This window comes from Narcine bancroftii, chromosome 9, assembly GCF_036971445.1.
Source record: "Narcine bancroftii isolate sNarBan1 chromosome 9, sNarBan1.hap1, whole genome shotgun sequence".
Lineage (NCBI taxonomy): Eukaryota > Metazoa > Chordata > Chondrichthyes > Torpediniformes > Narcinidae > Narcine > Narcine bancroftii.
Window position 1 is genome coordinate 113343509 of NC_091477.1, and position 16858 is coordinate 113360366.

Sequence of the window (16858 nt, forward strand, 5' to 3'; positions counted from 1 at the left end):
CTTGCAAGAAACCCAGTCCCTTTAAAAGCATCAAGTTCACTGAATCACACATTATTTTTTTTCCATTTCACACAGCATGGTAACAGGCCATACCACCCAATTATACTCAATTGACCTGGTTCGTTTTGAATGGTGGGAGGAAACCGGAGCTCCCAGGAAAAACCTACACAGACACAGGGAGAACTCCTTACAGGACAGTGCAGGATTCGGACCCCAGTCCCAATTACTGGTGCTGTAACAACACTGCGCTAACTGCTACACTAACTGTTTCACTTCTGTGAAACAAAAATATCCAATCGATTGGAAAATCTGCTCGTCTGGCACCACAGACCCATAGTGTCGGATGAGCATTGTGAAAGATTGGATAATTTCAATTGCACTCATGAGGAAAACCACAACATTCCCCAACGGCCACAGGTCAACCAACACTGAGTCCACGATAGAAAAAAAAGCACCCCAGGGGAATACCAGGTGGCTGACCGATATACACAGTAGGCAGCATTCATGCTCACGCGTGTGCCAGAGAAGAACTCCATAAATGGATATCCAGCATCATGAATCTGGGCACCGCCTGGCTTTCTGCCCACAGGCAGTCCTGCACAGTCTTCCGGAGGGAACTGCACAGCTCCATTGCCATGCCAATTGACGGTCACGGCTCTTCAACAGCTCACTAGCTCTAGCCGTCTGTGAGCTCTGGACTGAATGACCCAAAGCATCAGGATCAACCCCATCTCCAATTCCAAGGACTTTCTGCTGCTTGACCATATGCAAGATGGGAGCTGCTCCGCTCAAGATCAGAAGAAGCTACAGAAGGTAGTGAATCCAGCTCAGAATGACGCAAAATTCCCTTCCCTCCATGGACTCTATCTGCATGTTCTCCTGTCAAGGAGTCAACATACTGAAAGACCCATCACAGCATGAACACACACTCCTCCCTCCACCTATCAGAGAGAAGGCTTAAGAATACAAAAGCATGCACCAACAGGCTTAAAGGCAGCCACCAGGGTGAAATAAGCCAGAATGGTTCTACCCTGCTGCCCTTGCTTGGTGCTAATTGAACTTCCTTTTTATTTCAATCCTCTCCTCTGTAAATTGTGCTTGAGTCTGAAGATGCACATTCAATGTTTCAGGGATAACTTCTTCCCCTCCGTCATCAGATTTCTGAATAGACAATGAACCTATAGACACTATCTCACCATTTTTAAAAATCTTTTTGCACTAATGGTTTTTAAATGTTGTATTTCCAGAACTGTAATTTATAACAATATGGACCTGTGGTGCACAATATTGCTGTTGCAAAACAAGTTTCATAATACCTGTTCACGACAATAAACCTGATGCTGATTCTTCTGGACTCTGATTCTTTTTACACAGCTATATGAACGTTTGTCTTCAGAAGAACGGGAGGCACGGTTAGTGTGTTGATTAGCGCAAGGCTGTTATAGCACCAGTGACCAGAGTTCAAATCCCACTCTGACTGTAAGGAGTTCGCACATTCTCCCCGTTTCTGCGTGAGTTTCCTCCAGGGACTCCGACTCTTTCTCCTATCCTTCAAAACACATTGGGAGGGTTTGTAGGTCAATTGGGTGTAATTAGTCAGCACAGACTCAAGGGCCAATAGGGCCTTTTACCGCGCCGTACGTCTAAATTAAAATGAACCTTTCTCACTGCATGAGGTAGTTTTGTAACAAATACACTTAATCAATTTGGGACAACGGAAATACAAACACCCCTAGAGGCTCTGATAGTTCAGTGGTTAGAGCACTGGTCTTACAAATCAGGGGTCGCGAGTTTGTCCCTCGATGGGGCCTCATTTCTGTGAGGGGCGCTTGTCAAAAGTGGTGACTCTGTCTTCCATACGGTAGACAAAAGTCAAAGAATTTCATGTATGTTACATTCTAAATGTAGTATTTCGTGACAGTACTGGAGCCTTGACCTAATATTTATGGGTTTACCATGTCCCTCTTAGCAATCAGCTATAAATTACTGGCACACTCTTTTCTTAAATTTTTCACACTATGAACCATACTGACCAAAATACACACAAACATTTCCCTCAGTGTCATTTAAATTACTGGCACACTTTTGATGTACTGCACTATGGAATGTCCCCTGAAGGGTGAAGAAAATAGGGCACCTGAACGTCCATCATTTCATCACTTTTATATATTGGTGAAAATCAAAATTTTCTGAGGTGAAGCTAACAATTCTATTCCTACAATCTCAAAAGAATAAAATATTTTCTGTTATAATGCCCATGTTTTAGAAAAAAAGACAAGAACTGAAAAAAGAGAAAATAAATGAAAGGCAACTCAAACAATGCAAAGGTTTTTCAAAATAACGGCGCTGTAATTATATTGGAATCACTGACTGGAATCACATTCTTTCGTTTGCCAATATCAGGACACTTTTAGCAAGGCTGGTATTTAAGGCTCATCCATAAATGTCCTTGATCCACTGCAGTTCTGGTGAAAGCCCTTCCACAGGCCTATTGTGGATTTTGGGTTGGGAGGTGCAGAGTCCAGGATTTATTAGAAAACAAAATAATTCTATGACTAATTCAGGTGTGAAGCCCCCTGCCTTTATACATACTGGTGGGTCTGCTTAGTTTCAAATGCATTAGGTAGATGGTTCTGTGGCTAAGAACAATAAATCCAAAAGTAAGTAGCACTAGGTTCAGGATTCACTTCTTCTAGAGGGTTATTTCCTCCAAGAGATTACTGGGGCATTGACTGGAATGTCATTACACCTGTAACTCATTCCCCAGAGCTTTGAAATGATTCTTCAGGGATCAAAAGCAACATTTCTGCACTCAGTGAGGATAAAATTCAGCTCCAACTAAGGGAGTGGATTAGATCTCTCCAACTGATCCTCACAAACAAAGTGATAGGAAAGTCAAATCCAGTTTTGGCTGTCGGACACTTATTTCAAAAGAGTGGCAGGGTTAGCGTAGGACTGCAGCACCACCAACGACCCAGGTTCAAATCCTGTGCTGTTCTGTAAGGAGTTTGCACATTCTCCCTGCGTGTACTTTCGCTGGGTGTTCCACTTTCCTCCCACCCTTCAAACTGCGTGGGGGCTTTGGGGTATTTGGCTGGCACAGATTGTTACCGTGCTGTATATCGATTTTAAAAATTTTTTCAAACTATTAATAAACACAAAAGGGCTAATGTCTGTAAAGCATCAATTAATCTTAACAAGTAACTTTCCTTTCTGACATCCCTATAACGTTCTATTTAACAGTCCATGTGAAGTAACTAGTAACTTAACACAGCATAGAGGTCGACAGAAATTATTGCTGCCTAACACAACCTCCTTGAATTGTTAACTGTCAACAAGGCCGGGGAACCCACATTCAATGGCCGCAAAACTGCTCACGCATGCTCACGCGCCAGCCCCAGTTCCAACTGCTCACTGCCGGGGCCGAGCCGAGCACACATTCGCCACCATGCTTCATGGTGCAGGGGTACTAGTGGTCACGCCTGCCTACCGAGCTAACCGCGCATCCACCACCACACTCCGGCTCCGTAAACGGTGCTGGTCCTTGCGCATGCGGCCTGCGGACCCCGGGACACCTCCAGCACCTGCAGCTAAAACAGCAGGTAAGTGATGAGCCTTTGGCCCCTAATTATTACACTGAGATACAATGTCTCTTAATAACAATACAATCAATTATATAACAATTAGCCACATAACATTCGAAGCGTTACGCAGGTCTTCCTTCTTCATCAACTCTGCAGTCTGTGTAATGGGCAAAGTACAAAACACAAAAATCCAAAAAAATCAAGTCAGTTTGTACTCATTACGGTTCTTCCATCTTCGGTAGAATCCTTGAGTTACAAATGTCTACCAGTAAACCTCAGATCTTCCTCAGACAGAACAGACACAGCTTTCCTTTTGAGTTTAACACGAGGTAGACCTTCAGCATGTTGTTTGGATTTCCTCCTTGTTCATAGTAAGAATATACACTTTTAAAACCAGATTTGATTCTATTCCTGAAGCAATAGTCTACTCCAGAGCAGAATACCTTAGGCAGTAAGGGATACTCTTCCTTTATTTAATATAAATATTACTAAGAAAATTCAAATAACAAGTACAAGAAGGCTATCAGGATGGACAAAGGATGTCTAAGTTAGTGTGAATGGATACTTTTTGGAAAGAGTATTAAGAAGGCCACACAATGGAAACGTTCTGAATGGGCTGATGACACAAAGTGATTCAGGGCAAGAGACATAGGGTGGATAATTAACAAAGCCTTTAAAATGTAAACAAAGCACTGGAGTTAAATCTTAGAGAACTGAATTCAAAAGTAGAATTATTTTAAGCTTGGTTAGACTGCAGAAGGAAGTCTGCATATTACAAAGAGTTGGTACAGGAATTATGAATAAATTTGCCCAAAAATGAATTTTAAGTGATACCAGTCAGTGTAGATTTAGAACATTGAACATGACAGCACATTACAGGCCATTCGGCCCTTGATGAAATATTCTTACAAAAAAAATGAAAGTATTCTTACCTCGTAACCCTCTATTTTTCTTTTAACTATGTGCCTGTCTGAGTCTCTTCAATGCCCTGAATGTTTCAGCCTCCACCACCACCTCTGGCAAGGCAATCCAGGCACCCACAACTCTCTGTGTAAAATACATACCCCTGGTGTCTCCCCTAAACTTTCCTCTGTACAGATGTCCTCTGGTATTTGATGCTCCTGCCCTGGGGGAATAAAGTGCTGGATCTATGCCTCTCAGAATCCTGTGGGCCTCTATTAACTCACCTCCTCTCATCCTTCTTCGCTCCAAAGAGAAAAGTCTTAGCTCTGCTAACCTTGCCTCAAAAGACATTTTCCAATCCAGACAACATCCCGGTAAATCTCCTCTGCACCCTCTCCATAGCTTCCAATTCCTTCCTATAATGAGGTGATCAAAACAGAACACAATACTGGTCTCACCAAATATTTGCAGAGTTGCAACCTGACCTCTTGACTCTTGAACTTAATCCCCAGACGAATGAAGTCCACCATCCCATTGGTCTTCTTAACTATCCTGTCAACCTGTGTGGCAACTTTAATATCAGGAAAGAATGAAAAGGGCTGAATTGAAAGGAGAAAGAGGGGACAGAGATGTCTTCTACTTGCCCTTCAGTGGTTCTTTGGATCAAGGACACTTGCTTCCACTGCAGTCTTGTGCATTCTGACATGATTGATGAGACCAATGATTGATGAACCAGAAGGTCTCTGATGGAGCAAGTGGGATGGGTGAGTTGTTTGTGAGATGACGCAGCCTTTCCCTCCTAAGACTTCTTTATGTTCCTGATGGGTAGACTCGAAGTTCTCAATACCATCTCAAATCCTTCTTCTCCACTTTCAGCCAGTGTAGGCCAGGGATTCCAAAGAGTCAGTGGTCACATTATATTCTTTTCCAATGAGGCTTTGAGCACATCATTGAATCTTTTCATCTCTCCACATTATCTATTCTTGAAATAGAATTTCTGCTTCAAGAGCCTGGCGTGAGGCATCTAAACAACTAAGCCTGTAGAAGGAAGTGAATTGTATGTAATTATGGTTTAAGTGCTTGCCATGTTGACTTTGGAGAGCACACTAGTTCACTTATTCCTCCAGGGAGACAGATGGAGAGCATCTTAGTTCAATCAAACAAAATTGGACAACTTTGCTTGCACACCTTTAGGTTGGCTTTCTTATGCTATCTTTTCACAAACGAGCAGCACAAAAGGGTGGTACGGTTAGCATAGAAGTTAACACAATGCTATTATGGCACCAGTGACCCAAGTTTAAGTCTGGCACTGTCCAAAAGAAGCCTGCATGCTTTATTCACAAGTTTCCTCCAGGTGATCCAGTTCCTCCCACCCTCCAAAAACTTCTGGGGGGATGTAGTTTAATTCGTGTATTTGGGTGGCATGGGCTCATGGGCTAGAAGAGCTAGTTACCATGCTATATGACTAATTATTTAAAAAAATAAGTGGCACACATTCTTTCGATACATACACAGGTCTAGGAATCAAGATGTATTGAAAGAAACCCACTTACATAAATTTACACCTCCCAAGGATTTCCAGCCAATCACACAGCAGGGAAACACCCAGTTCTTTCAATACAGTGTACACATTGCAAGGAATGCAGTTTTCTCAGTGCCACGAGTTTCAATATCTCACTTCTATGTCTATGTTCAAATGCATTTCAATAATAACCAGTCCAGCTCGCTTTACTCCAAGTTATCAGCTTGCCTGTGATAATAGGCAAATGCTTATTCATTTCATACCAAAGAGCTGATGCTCAACCAGGCAAGAAATAGCTGAGTGATGGGAGGGTCTTGTCTGCTTTGACTTGACGTGAATATAATCACTCACATATTGTACTCCCAACTCCTGTTATGATGTGGAAAATTAAAAGCACTTTACAGTGGAATATCACATCCAGGAAAAATAATTGAGATACCTAATCCTCATCACTGCGTATTCAGACATCGAAATACAGGTCACAGCATGCTCGGACAATATTGTAAAATTATTCTGCAAGGTTTGTGCTTGACGGAAGAGTGTACAGTGAAAATAAACCATTGTGCTGACTAAGAGATTGCTTATCTATCATTTCCTATCTGACGTGAAACATCAGCATCTGAAATTAGTAAGAGAAATGTTACTACCTTTTTTGGAAGAGTCTAAATGGCCAAGTACTGGGTTCCCAGGTTTCGTTACCAAAGTAGTAATGCAATTAATCTGAAAACCCACCTTGCAGAAAGTACTAAATATCACAATGTTTCATATTTAATTTTGAGCAACACGTCCCTTTGGCAAGGCTGATATTTATTCTCCATTTGTATTCGCCCCCCTCCCCCCACCTCCAATAGGGTAGTATCGGATTTCCAAGTCAAATCGCTGATTCACTTCTGACTGGTACATAGATGAGAATTCTAGGATAGAATTATGTTCACTGGTCCCCAAGTGCTTCCCCATATACTGAAGTCATCTGCCCTGTCTTGTTCCCCAAGAGCTTCAATGTTGCACCCTCTCTAGTTGAACCTTCCACATGCCATTTATGGAAACTTAACATCTTCCTCCCCATCTAAACCTTTTGTACTGTAGGAATTAATGGGGCTTAACCACTAGGATATATTACAGTGCCTTCCATAATGTTTGGGACAAAACCACATTTTTTTCCCCTTTATTTGCCCCTGTGCTGCACAGTTTTAAATTCACATGTGCTTAAAGTACACATTCCAGATATGATTAATTTGTGTACATTTTGGTTGGACCATATGGAAATCACAGCACTTTTTATACAGAGTCCTTTCATTTCAGGGGACCATAATATTTGGGACACGGCAATGGTATTTAAAGTACTCATGTTTAGTAATTTGTTGCATATCCCTTGCATGCAATGACTGCTTGAAGTCTGTGATTCAGAGACATCACCAGATGCTGAGTATCTTCTCTGGTGATGCTCTGCCAGGCCTCTACTGCAACCATCTTCAGCTCCTGCTTGTTTTGGGGGCTTGTCCCCTTATGTTTTCACTTCAGCATATGGAAGGCATGCTCAATTGGATTTAGATTGGGTGACTGACTTGGCCAGTCAAGATTTTTCCAGTTTTTAGCTTTGAAAGATTCTTTTGCTGCTTTAGCAGTATGTTTGGGATATTGTTTTGCTGAAGGATGAAGTGCCGTTCAATGATTTTGGAGGTATTTGCTCGAACTTGAGCAGATAAGATGTTTCTATGCAACTCAGAATTAATTTTGCTACTGCCATCAGCAATTACATCACCAATTACCTGTAGCAGCCATACATGCCCAGGCCATAACACTCCCACCACGTTTCACAGTATGCTTTGGATCTTAGGCAGTTCCTTCGGTCTTGACATCACTTCATTGCAGGTCAATCTTGGTCTCATCATCCACAAGAACCATTTTCCAGAATTCTGCAGGCTCTTTTAATACTTCTTGGCAAACTGTAATCTGGCCATCCTGTTTCTGTGGCTAACTAGTAGCCAGCATCTTGCAAGGTAGCCTCTGTATTTCCGTTCATGAAGTCATCTGTGGACAGTTGTCACTGACACATCCATACCTGCCTCCTGAAGAGGGTTTCTGCTCTGTCGGACTGGTGTTTGGGGATTTTTTTCTTCATTATGTTGAAAATTCTTCTGGCATCAGCAGTGGAGATCTTCTTTGGCCAACCTGTCCCTTTGCGGATACTGAAATCACTGGTACACTCTATCTTCTTAATGATGTTCCAAATAGTTGATTTTGGTAATCCTAAGGTTTGAGTGATGTCGCTTACTGTTTTATTCTTGTTTTTCAGCTTCATAATGTTTCTTTGACTTTCATTAGGCACAAAACTGATCCTCACACAGACTCCAAAGGCAACCAAAAGCTTAGAAGCAAGCCTAGCTTTCTTAACCTTGCACTGATGGAGCAATTAAACATACCTGGGTACTCACAAACACCTGTGAAGCCAAATGTCCCAAACATTATGGTGGGCGCTGTGCCTTAATTCTCATAGTAGTTGAATTTATCCATAACATCATTATGTTTCTTTATAAGTTCGTGATTAGGGCTTTTCTAAAATATCCAACCAATTCAGGCTCTCTTACAATGTGAGATTTATTGGGTGACAGAAGGTCCAATAGATTAATAATACCCTTTGGCATTCTTACAGACTGAAATAGCCATCTTTTTTCATCCTAGATTATGATACTTAAAATAATGAGTGTATTAAACTTTAAAATACGTGCAGATTACTTCAATTAGTTAAGTTGACAAATCTTACACCTCCATCAAGATCGAAAACAGATTTCAAGAGGCTTTTTCATTCCTCGAGGGATGACTGACCTTTTACATGGGCTGATAGCTCATTCAATGGTTACAGATTTACTGCAAGCATTTATAAGGAAACTGGAAGTTCCTGAAGGAAGCTGATATTGCTGTGTACAGAAGACATGTGGCTTTTAGAGTGCTTTATCTCATGGTAGTTTCCGGAGCTAATATTTGATTGGCTGAGAATTTTCTCAACTTGCTCTTTTACCCTAAAATGCTTGGGGTTGTTTTAGCTTTAGGTTTTGTCTCTCCCAGTTGATTATGCATCCAAGGACCTAACAAACATCAACATGCAAGCTTACAACTATCATAGACTGGTGTTGGTCATCTTGTTTCATGCAGCATGGACCATGTCCATCAACACTTTTATCAATGACAGTTGAAAACTTGCCCACTGTGTTAAAATGTTTATTCATATGAGGATCCTAGCTGGTGACAGTAAATTGCAAGCCAATCTGGATATAGTGGAAGAATGCCAGATATCCTTTCAAATTTAAAATCCACAGTGTTACGGATGCAAGCACATAAAATTAAATGTACAATGAAAAGTTGCAAATATTAAAAAAAACACCTATTGGGACAACTTGAGAATACTTTAAATGTTCACAATGACCATCATTTCTGGAAGCAGCTCAGATATTAGATACCTGGCCTGGACCATCTGCATCGATGTAATGGTCAAGAAAAGGCACCCACAACCATCAGGCTCCGGAGTGTACCTCACAAAAGTGATCTCATGCTGCCCTTTCTGTGTACTAATTAAGAGTCCAAGAGAGAGAGGAGCAGGATTAGGCCATTGAGCCAGCCATTCAAATCATGGCTGGTACTCTTAATTTCAACCCCTACTACTCTGCACACCTTTCTTTGACCCCATTACGTCCAATTTAAATCTACCCAATGACTTGGCCTCCACAACCGTTCGTGCGTAGTGTTAAAGTGATCCTTTTCCTGTAACATCACTCACTGTAATATGCTCTTGCTCTTCTACTTTGTACTTCTGAATGCACATTGGGGTCAACTTGCAAAAACAAACCAATCTCATTTGCATCTGGTATAATGAACTTGGAAATATATTCTGCCCTTCCACAAGATATTAGTTAGGTTTCACTTCTGGTACCATGGTCAGTTTTCTCCTTTGTACAAGGCCTTGGAAGCACTGAAGGTTTGGCCACTATTTTGTTATCTGGTTTAAAGGCTCTTCGTGTGAAAATAAGTAATTAAAGCCTGATTTTCTGTGTTTAGAAAGCTTAGAATTATTATTTAAAACTTTAAAATAACACCAGGTTTCTGTGGCTTAAAGTATTGGAGTCGAGTAGTTTGGGCGGGGGTGGGGGGACCCATTAAGAACCCAGGGAACCACAGAAGATATACCATTAGTACTCCTGGCTGAACAGTCCCAACATATCCTCAGAAATTACACACTCACTTGCTAAAATTCAATCCTGAATCACTGTCCCATGCAAAATTAGGAAGTCCAGACAATGGGTTTAAGAACAAGGTGAGAATGTCAATAAAAATAACTTGCAATTAAAGGTCATAAAATACAGTTTAATGGATAATAGATATAATTAAAAATAATGAGTCAAGTAATTCTTATTTTAGCCAACAGATCTGGTTGAGGGAAATACGAGTTATTCATGGATATCTTCTGATGACCTTTGGAGTTTTTTTTAACAATCCACTGAGTAAATGGTTCAGCACAGTGGACAAACTCATTTTAAATGTAAATGCAAATTATAAGGGGAAAATCTGACCAACATGCAAAAGGATGTGCAGGAGTTGTGCACACACACAAAATCTATCCAGGATAAATGATGCCATTATGAGGCATTAATGTTCATACCATTGCAATGTAAATTACATAGTCAAACTGGCACAATTAATTTGCATCACCAAAATTTTAATTTTACGGTGCAGCCAGCATCTGAATCTTCTCACATTGAGTAACTACTCTAATCTCCGTTAAATCACGACCCATATCAAGGAACACGAATTGCCATGTACCATACAACTTAGTAATGGACCTTGCATTGAAATTTTTTTCCCCCAAAATAGACTTTATTTACAATAAATTATTTATAAAAAAGAAAATCATTCAAAGTCTTTTCACACCCTTTTTCTCAATCATATCTGGACATTCCCGTCAATGTACATTGGTACATTTGTTTTCTAAATAAACATTACCACCCTTGTGGCACCTTGCTGCTTCTCTCCCTCTGTTGTTTGAGGGACTTCCCCTGGGTTTCAGCCCCTCAATGACTGGTAAAGGGTGGGCTCGAGACTGTGGTCCTTCTCCACAGTGTCCCCGAGATGTCTGCACCGAGCTTCTTTGCCTCCCTTACCATGTACTCCTGCTTCCTGGAACATGCCAGTCGGCAGCATTCCCTCACTGACATTTCCATGCGCTGAAAGACCAACAGGTTTCGGGCAGACCAAAGTCCATCTTTCACCAAGTTGATGGTCTTCCAGCAGTTCTGGCTCTTTCACTCTGTGTGCATCCCCAGGAACAATAGATTTGAGAGTTCTCTGTCACGCTGGGGAATAAACTGTGACATGCATCTTTCTCCACATACTCTTTGCGAATCTGCATTCAGCAAAGAGGTGGGCTGCAGTCTCCACTCCACCGCAGTCATCTCAAGGACAACGTGCATGGTCAGTGAAACCTTGCATTGAAATCTTACCTTCTGAAGTATCTCACTTCCCTGCTGGCTATTCATGTTGTGTTCAGCAATCTCCCGCTTGTATGTGTATTCAAACACTTGGTCTGTAATGTTGAGTAGCAACGTGCTGGGACTATTCGTAATATGCTCACAATTATGTACGATGCTGCTTTCAGGATCAGAGGATGGAATGGTATAGCGGAGGATCAGTCCCATTACCAGCCCTAAACGGATCAAAAATAAATAAACTAATTTGCATAGTTCCACCTGTGAACTTCAGTTACTAGTAAAATATACACAAATGCTTTAGTTAGCCACTTTTGGGTTGCAATTAATCCAACTGAAAATTCTCTCATTCTTATTTCTTCAATCATTTCAAGTTTGTTTATTGATTATATTTATGCCACTATATTCAAGTATTCAGAATATTCAGGTTTATTGTCAGAATACACTCATGGTTGGTATAGGGGATAGCACAACTCCTTTACAGCGCCAGCGATCGGGACAGGAGTTTGAATCCCGCGCTGTTTGCATGTTCTACCTGTGTCTGCGTGGGTTTTTCCCAGTGGCTCCAGTTCCCTTCCACCATTCGAAATGTACCAGGGGTGTAACTTAATTGGGTGTAAATTGGGCGGCACGGACTCGTGGGCCAAAATGGCCTGTTACCATCCTATACGTCTAAATTTAAATTTAATTTATGACATCACATACAACTCTGAGATTCCTTTTCTATGAGTGAGGCACAACTATGACCTTATTAGTAATGCAAAAAAAAAACTGTACACTGCGTATATTATGTAAATAGATGACAAATGTAAACAAATCAACCAGAATAAAAATGAATGAATATAGCGCACTATAAATTTAGAGTACCTAACTGAGACCCTGATTGAGTTTTTTGTTGAGGAGGCTGATGGTGAAGGGGTAGAAGCTGTTCCTGAACCTGATGGTTGTACGTCCTGTGGCACCTAGACCTCTTTCCTGATGGCAGTAGTGAGAACAGAGTGTGTGTTGGGTGGTCTGGATCCTTAATAATTGCTGCTGGTCTTCGACAGCAACATTCCCTGTAGATGTTCTCAATAGTGAGGAGGGTTTTGCCTGTGATGTCCTGGGCTGTAGTCACTACCTTTCACACTCAGAAGTTTTGATAAAAAAGAGGGTAGTAACCTGCTTTAATGACTATCAACCAGTAGCACTTACATCAACAATGATGAAGTGTTTCGAAAGGCTGGGGTTGAAGCATATCAGTTTCTGTCTGAGTGGTGACATGGATTCATTCTAGTTCACCTATCGCAGCAACAAGTCTATGGCGGATGCCATTTCACTGGTTCTACAAAAGCCCTAGAACACGTGGACAGTAAAGGTGCTCTTCAACTGCAAATCAGCATCTCCTCAAAACTGATCAGCAGACTCCAAGACCTGGGACTCAACACCCCACATTGTGTAATTGGATCATGCATTTCGTCACCTCCAGACCACAATCAGTGAGGATTGGTAAGAACATCTCCTCCACAATCTCCATCAATACCAGAGCAGTACAGGCCTGCGTTCTGAGCCCCCTGCTCTACTTACTTTACACCTACAACTGTGTGGCTTGGTATGACAATAACACCATCTACAAATTTGCCAATGATACCACTGCAGGGAGTTGTATAAAGGAAGGTGATGAGTCAGCGTACAGGAGGGAGATTGAAAACTTGGCTGAATGGTGCACCAACAACCTTGCACTCAACATCACCAGAACTAAGGAGCTGATTGTTGGCTTCGGGAAAGGAAAGCCACAGGTGTAAAATCCGGTGATCATTGGGGGATCCGAGGTGGGGAAGGTGGGGGGAAGGTGAGCAAATTTAAGTTTGTGGGAGTCTCCATCTTGGAGGATATTTCCTGGACTGAACACACTAAAGACGTTGTGAAGAAAGGGCGTCAGCACCTCCACTTACTCATGAGCTGCAGAGGTTTAGTGCGACATCAAAAACTCTGGGAAATTTCTACAGGTGTGTGGTGAAATCTTACGTGGCATGCTTAGTGTGATTAGCGCAACATGGTACAGCACCAGCCACCTGTGGTGTATATTCTCTCTGTATCTGTGCAGGCTTCCTCCAGGTTCTCCTGTTTCCTTCCACCCTTCAAAATGTATGGGGTTGTAGGTTAATTGGGTGTATCTGGGTGGCATGGGCTCATGGTCCAGAAGGGCCTGTTACCGTGCTGTATGTCTAACTTTAAAAGAAATGCCAAATACGTGGCATTGCTGCTTTTGGCATTAGGAGGAGGCCATTTTAGTCCATCAAGTCAATGCCAGCTCACAAAGTAATATTATTTCCCCCACTAGTTGCTTTTCTTTTTGTTAGTGAGCTCGTAACACGAGTTCACTGAGGCAGGAGGACCACAGGCAGTTTGGTTACTGTGTTAGTAAGGTATCTTTTTACTCATTCAGGAGATAAGATTGAAAGCTTATAATGACATAGAAGAACGTGATGGTGAACTGCAGTCAATCTAATAAATGGGCTCCAGTTGTCAACAGGCAGTTCCAGGATTCCAACTTTGTGGTGATGAAGAAATACCAATACACCAATTGGCACATTTGTTATTTGGACTTGCAGATGGTAGATTTCCACAGCCTTCTCAGCCTCTTGATCCATGAAACTAAGATGCTTTGCTACTGCAATCCAATTCTTGTTTTACTCATTCACAATATCGAATTCCAAATGAAGACAAATTAGAAATACAGCAACTAGATTAAAGCACAACATAAGAATGAGCTGTGGGAAATATGAAAAGTGGGATTTAAGATCTGTCTATACACACACACACAAACCATGAACACACACACATACAAATATATAGATGCACACACCCTCATATATAGAGTTAACTTTAACAGAGAATTTACTCAATGATTCATATTTCTATGATAAGAACAGAACATGTGGAAATAGTCGGTCAGGCAACAACGGAGTGAAAATCAGCATCTCAGGTCAATGACCTTCATCAGTACCAGAAAACAATTAGAAATCAAACATGTCTCACATTGAGGTGAAGTGTGGGAAGGTCTACGATAGGGTGAAGAACAACACAAAGTGAAGAAGACCAATGGAGTCAGTCTGGCCAACTCCCAACACATCTTGCCCATTCCACTGAGCCCTCTGAACAAATCATTCCTTCTATGACTCCTGGTTTTCTCTCCCATTTCCCTTCACAGGAGGGAAGTTAAGCAAGAAAGTCTGCTGGGATTACAGTACAACACTCAATTTGTGTATCACAGGAGTTGTGACACTTGATCTTTGACGTTTTCTTTTCTCTCCACCCAAGGATCAAAGTAATCCTTCCAGGTGAAGCAGCAACATGGACAAGACAAAGGAGATGATTGTGGACTTCAGATGGAACAGGAACAACCACTTGCCACTACACATCAACAAGTCTGTAGTAGAGTGGACAGCACCAAGTTCCTTGGAGTTTACTTTAATAGTGACCTATCATGGAAAATCAACATCTCCTCACTAGACAGGAAGGTGTAACAGTGACTGAACTTCCTGAGAAGATTGAAGCAGGCAAGGTTACTGGCCACCATTATGTCAACCTTCTTTAGGAGCTCTATCCTGGCCAGTTGTATCACAGAGTGGTACGGTTGCTTCAGAGAAATGGATTGCAGGTCAATCCACAGGACCATAAGAGTGGCAGAAAAGATTATTGAAATCTCACTCCCACTCCCCGCCTCCGCCCTCTCCCCCCTCCCCCACAACACACACATTGACGTGATCTACTCGGATCGCTGTCTGAAGAAGGCATGCAAAATAATTGAGGACCCCTTCCACCCTGCACACAGGACCCCTGTAGGGGAAGAGCCAGAACCACCAAACTGAGGAACATCTTTTTCACACAGGCAGTGAGAATGCTGAACGACCAAAGAAACTGCTCACACATGCAAAACTCTCATATGTACAAAGCAATATTTGTATAGATTAAATACTTTTCCTGCAAATGTATTGTTTATCTTTATATTACATCTGGTTGTGTGTCTCCAAGTTTTGCACTGAGGACTGGAGAAAGCGGTTGTACAATCAGATGACAATAAACTTGACAACTAATCACTTATACTTTTTCTAATTTAATGGAATGCCTTCAGTACTCATGACTGAGGAACCAAATAATCAGTTTATAGACCACCCCTGTTCAGTCTGCTCTGCAAGGTTAACTCTGAGCTTTACAATCTTTGAGGACTTAAATTCCTCTTTTCTCAGTTGTAGATAGGTGCCCTCTAATTTTGAGGCCACACCCTCTCAATCTGAACACTGCTGTGAAAGAAAAAATCCTCTCATTTACGCTATCTAACCTATAAGAAATCATCTATGTTTCAATAAGACTGACTCAATATTCTAAACTCAAATGATTAGTGTCCCACATTATTTAACCTTTCATGGATGGACAATCCCTCCAAATTCAAAGTTACCTGAGTTAATCTTCTCTCAACCAATAACAATTTTCCTTAAATAGGGGACTTTAAATAGGAGATCTGTAGAGTTGTAACATTACCTCTTGAGTCTTGAACTCAATCCCCCTATGAATGAAGCCCAACATTCCATAGGCCTTCTTAACTATCCTATCAACCTGCAAGGTGTATGGATTTGGACCCCAAGGTCCCTCTCTTCTTCTACACTGTTAATATCTGATCATTAACCCTGTACTCGGCCTTCTGATTTGATCTTCCAAAATGCAACATCCCTTACTTATGCAGACTGAGATCCATCTTTTTTATTTTTGCCCAACTTTTTATAACTTATGACAACCTTCAACACTAATGCTGATTTTCACCTAGGCCAGGAATTTATCAGACCACTATCTCATGATAGTAGAAAAGTAGCATTTAATCCAAACACAATCTACTGAAGGAACTGCAGTCTCTTGTGTGCCTCCACTATCTCATTCAACAGAGTTCTTGAAGCATCTTCTGTGAAAACTGATGTAAGTGAGCTGTATCATTTCCCCTCCTCTAACTTCCTTAAAGAACAGAAATGCTTTTGCACATTCTCCAATTCAAAAAGAAACAGGTGGAAACTCTTCCCCTGTGCTAGTTTATAAAGACATTTTCGAGAAGTATTTATTGCAGGCATTATGTTCTAAATTTTAAGTAAGTCAGTGAATATAATGCTTTTCATTTGCTCTTGATATTATTCAGGACACTCAATGGGGAAAGGGCATAATGCAAATAGAACTTGTAAATGTTCAAATCAACAGATGCTCTCTGTACTTCCAATCATGCACTCAGGGAAGGAGACTCTGTTTACACCTTGAGTTCACATACAAACTAATTATCCTGAGCTATAATGGGCACAGTAAGAAAAGCTAAATAGCTTTCAGGAAATGACAGGAGGGACAGGACA

The 16858-nt window shown here is 41.4% G+C and overlaps 1 protein-coding gene across 1 annotated transcript in view; it reads right to left on the bottom strand.

The window, feature by feature from the left end:
• Positions 1–16858, bottom strand: part of LOC138742667 (sodium/hydrogen exchanger 9-like) — a 391181-nt gene that overhangs the window by 372039 nt on the left and 2284 nt on the right. The window contains exon 2 of the mRNA XM_069897383.1: positions 11502–11704. Within this exon, the coding sequence (XP_069753484.1) occupies positions 11502–11704 (203 nt within the window). The remainder of the gene's footprint in view (positions 1–11501; positions 11705–16858) is intronic.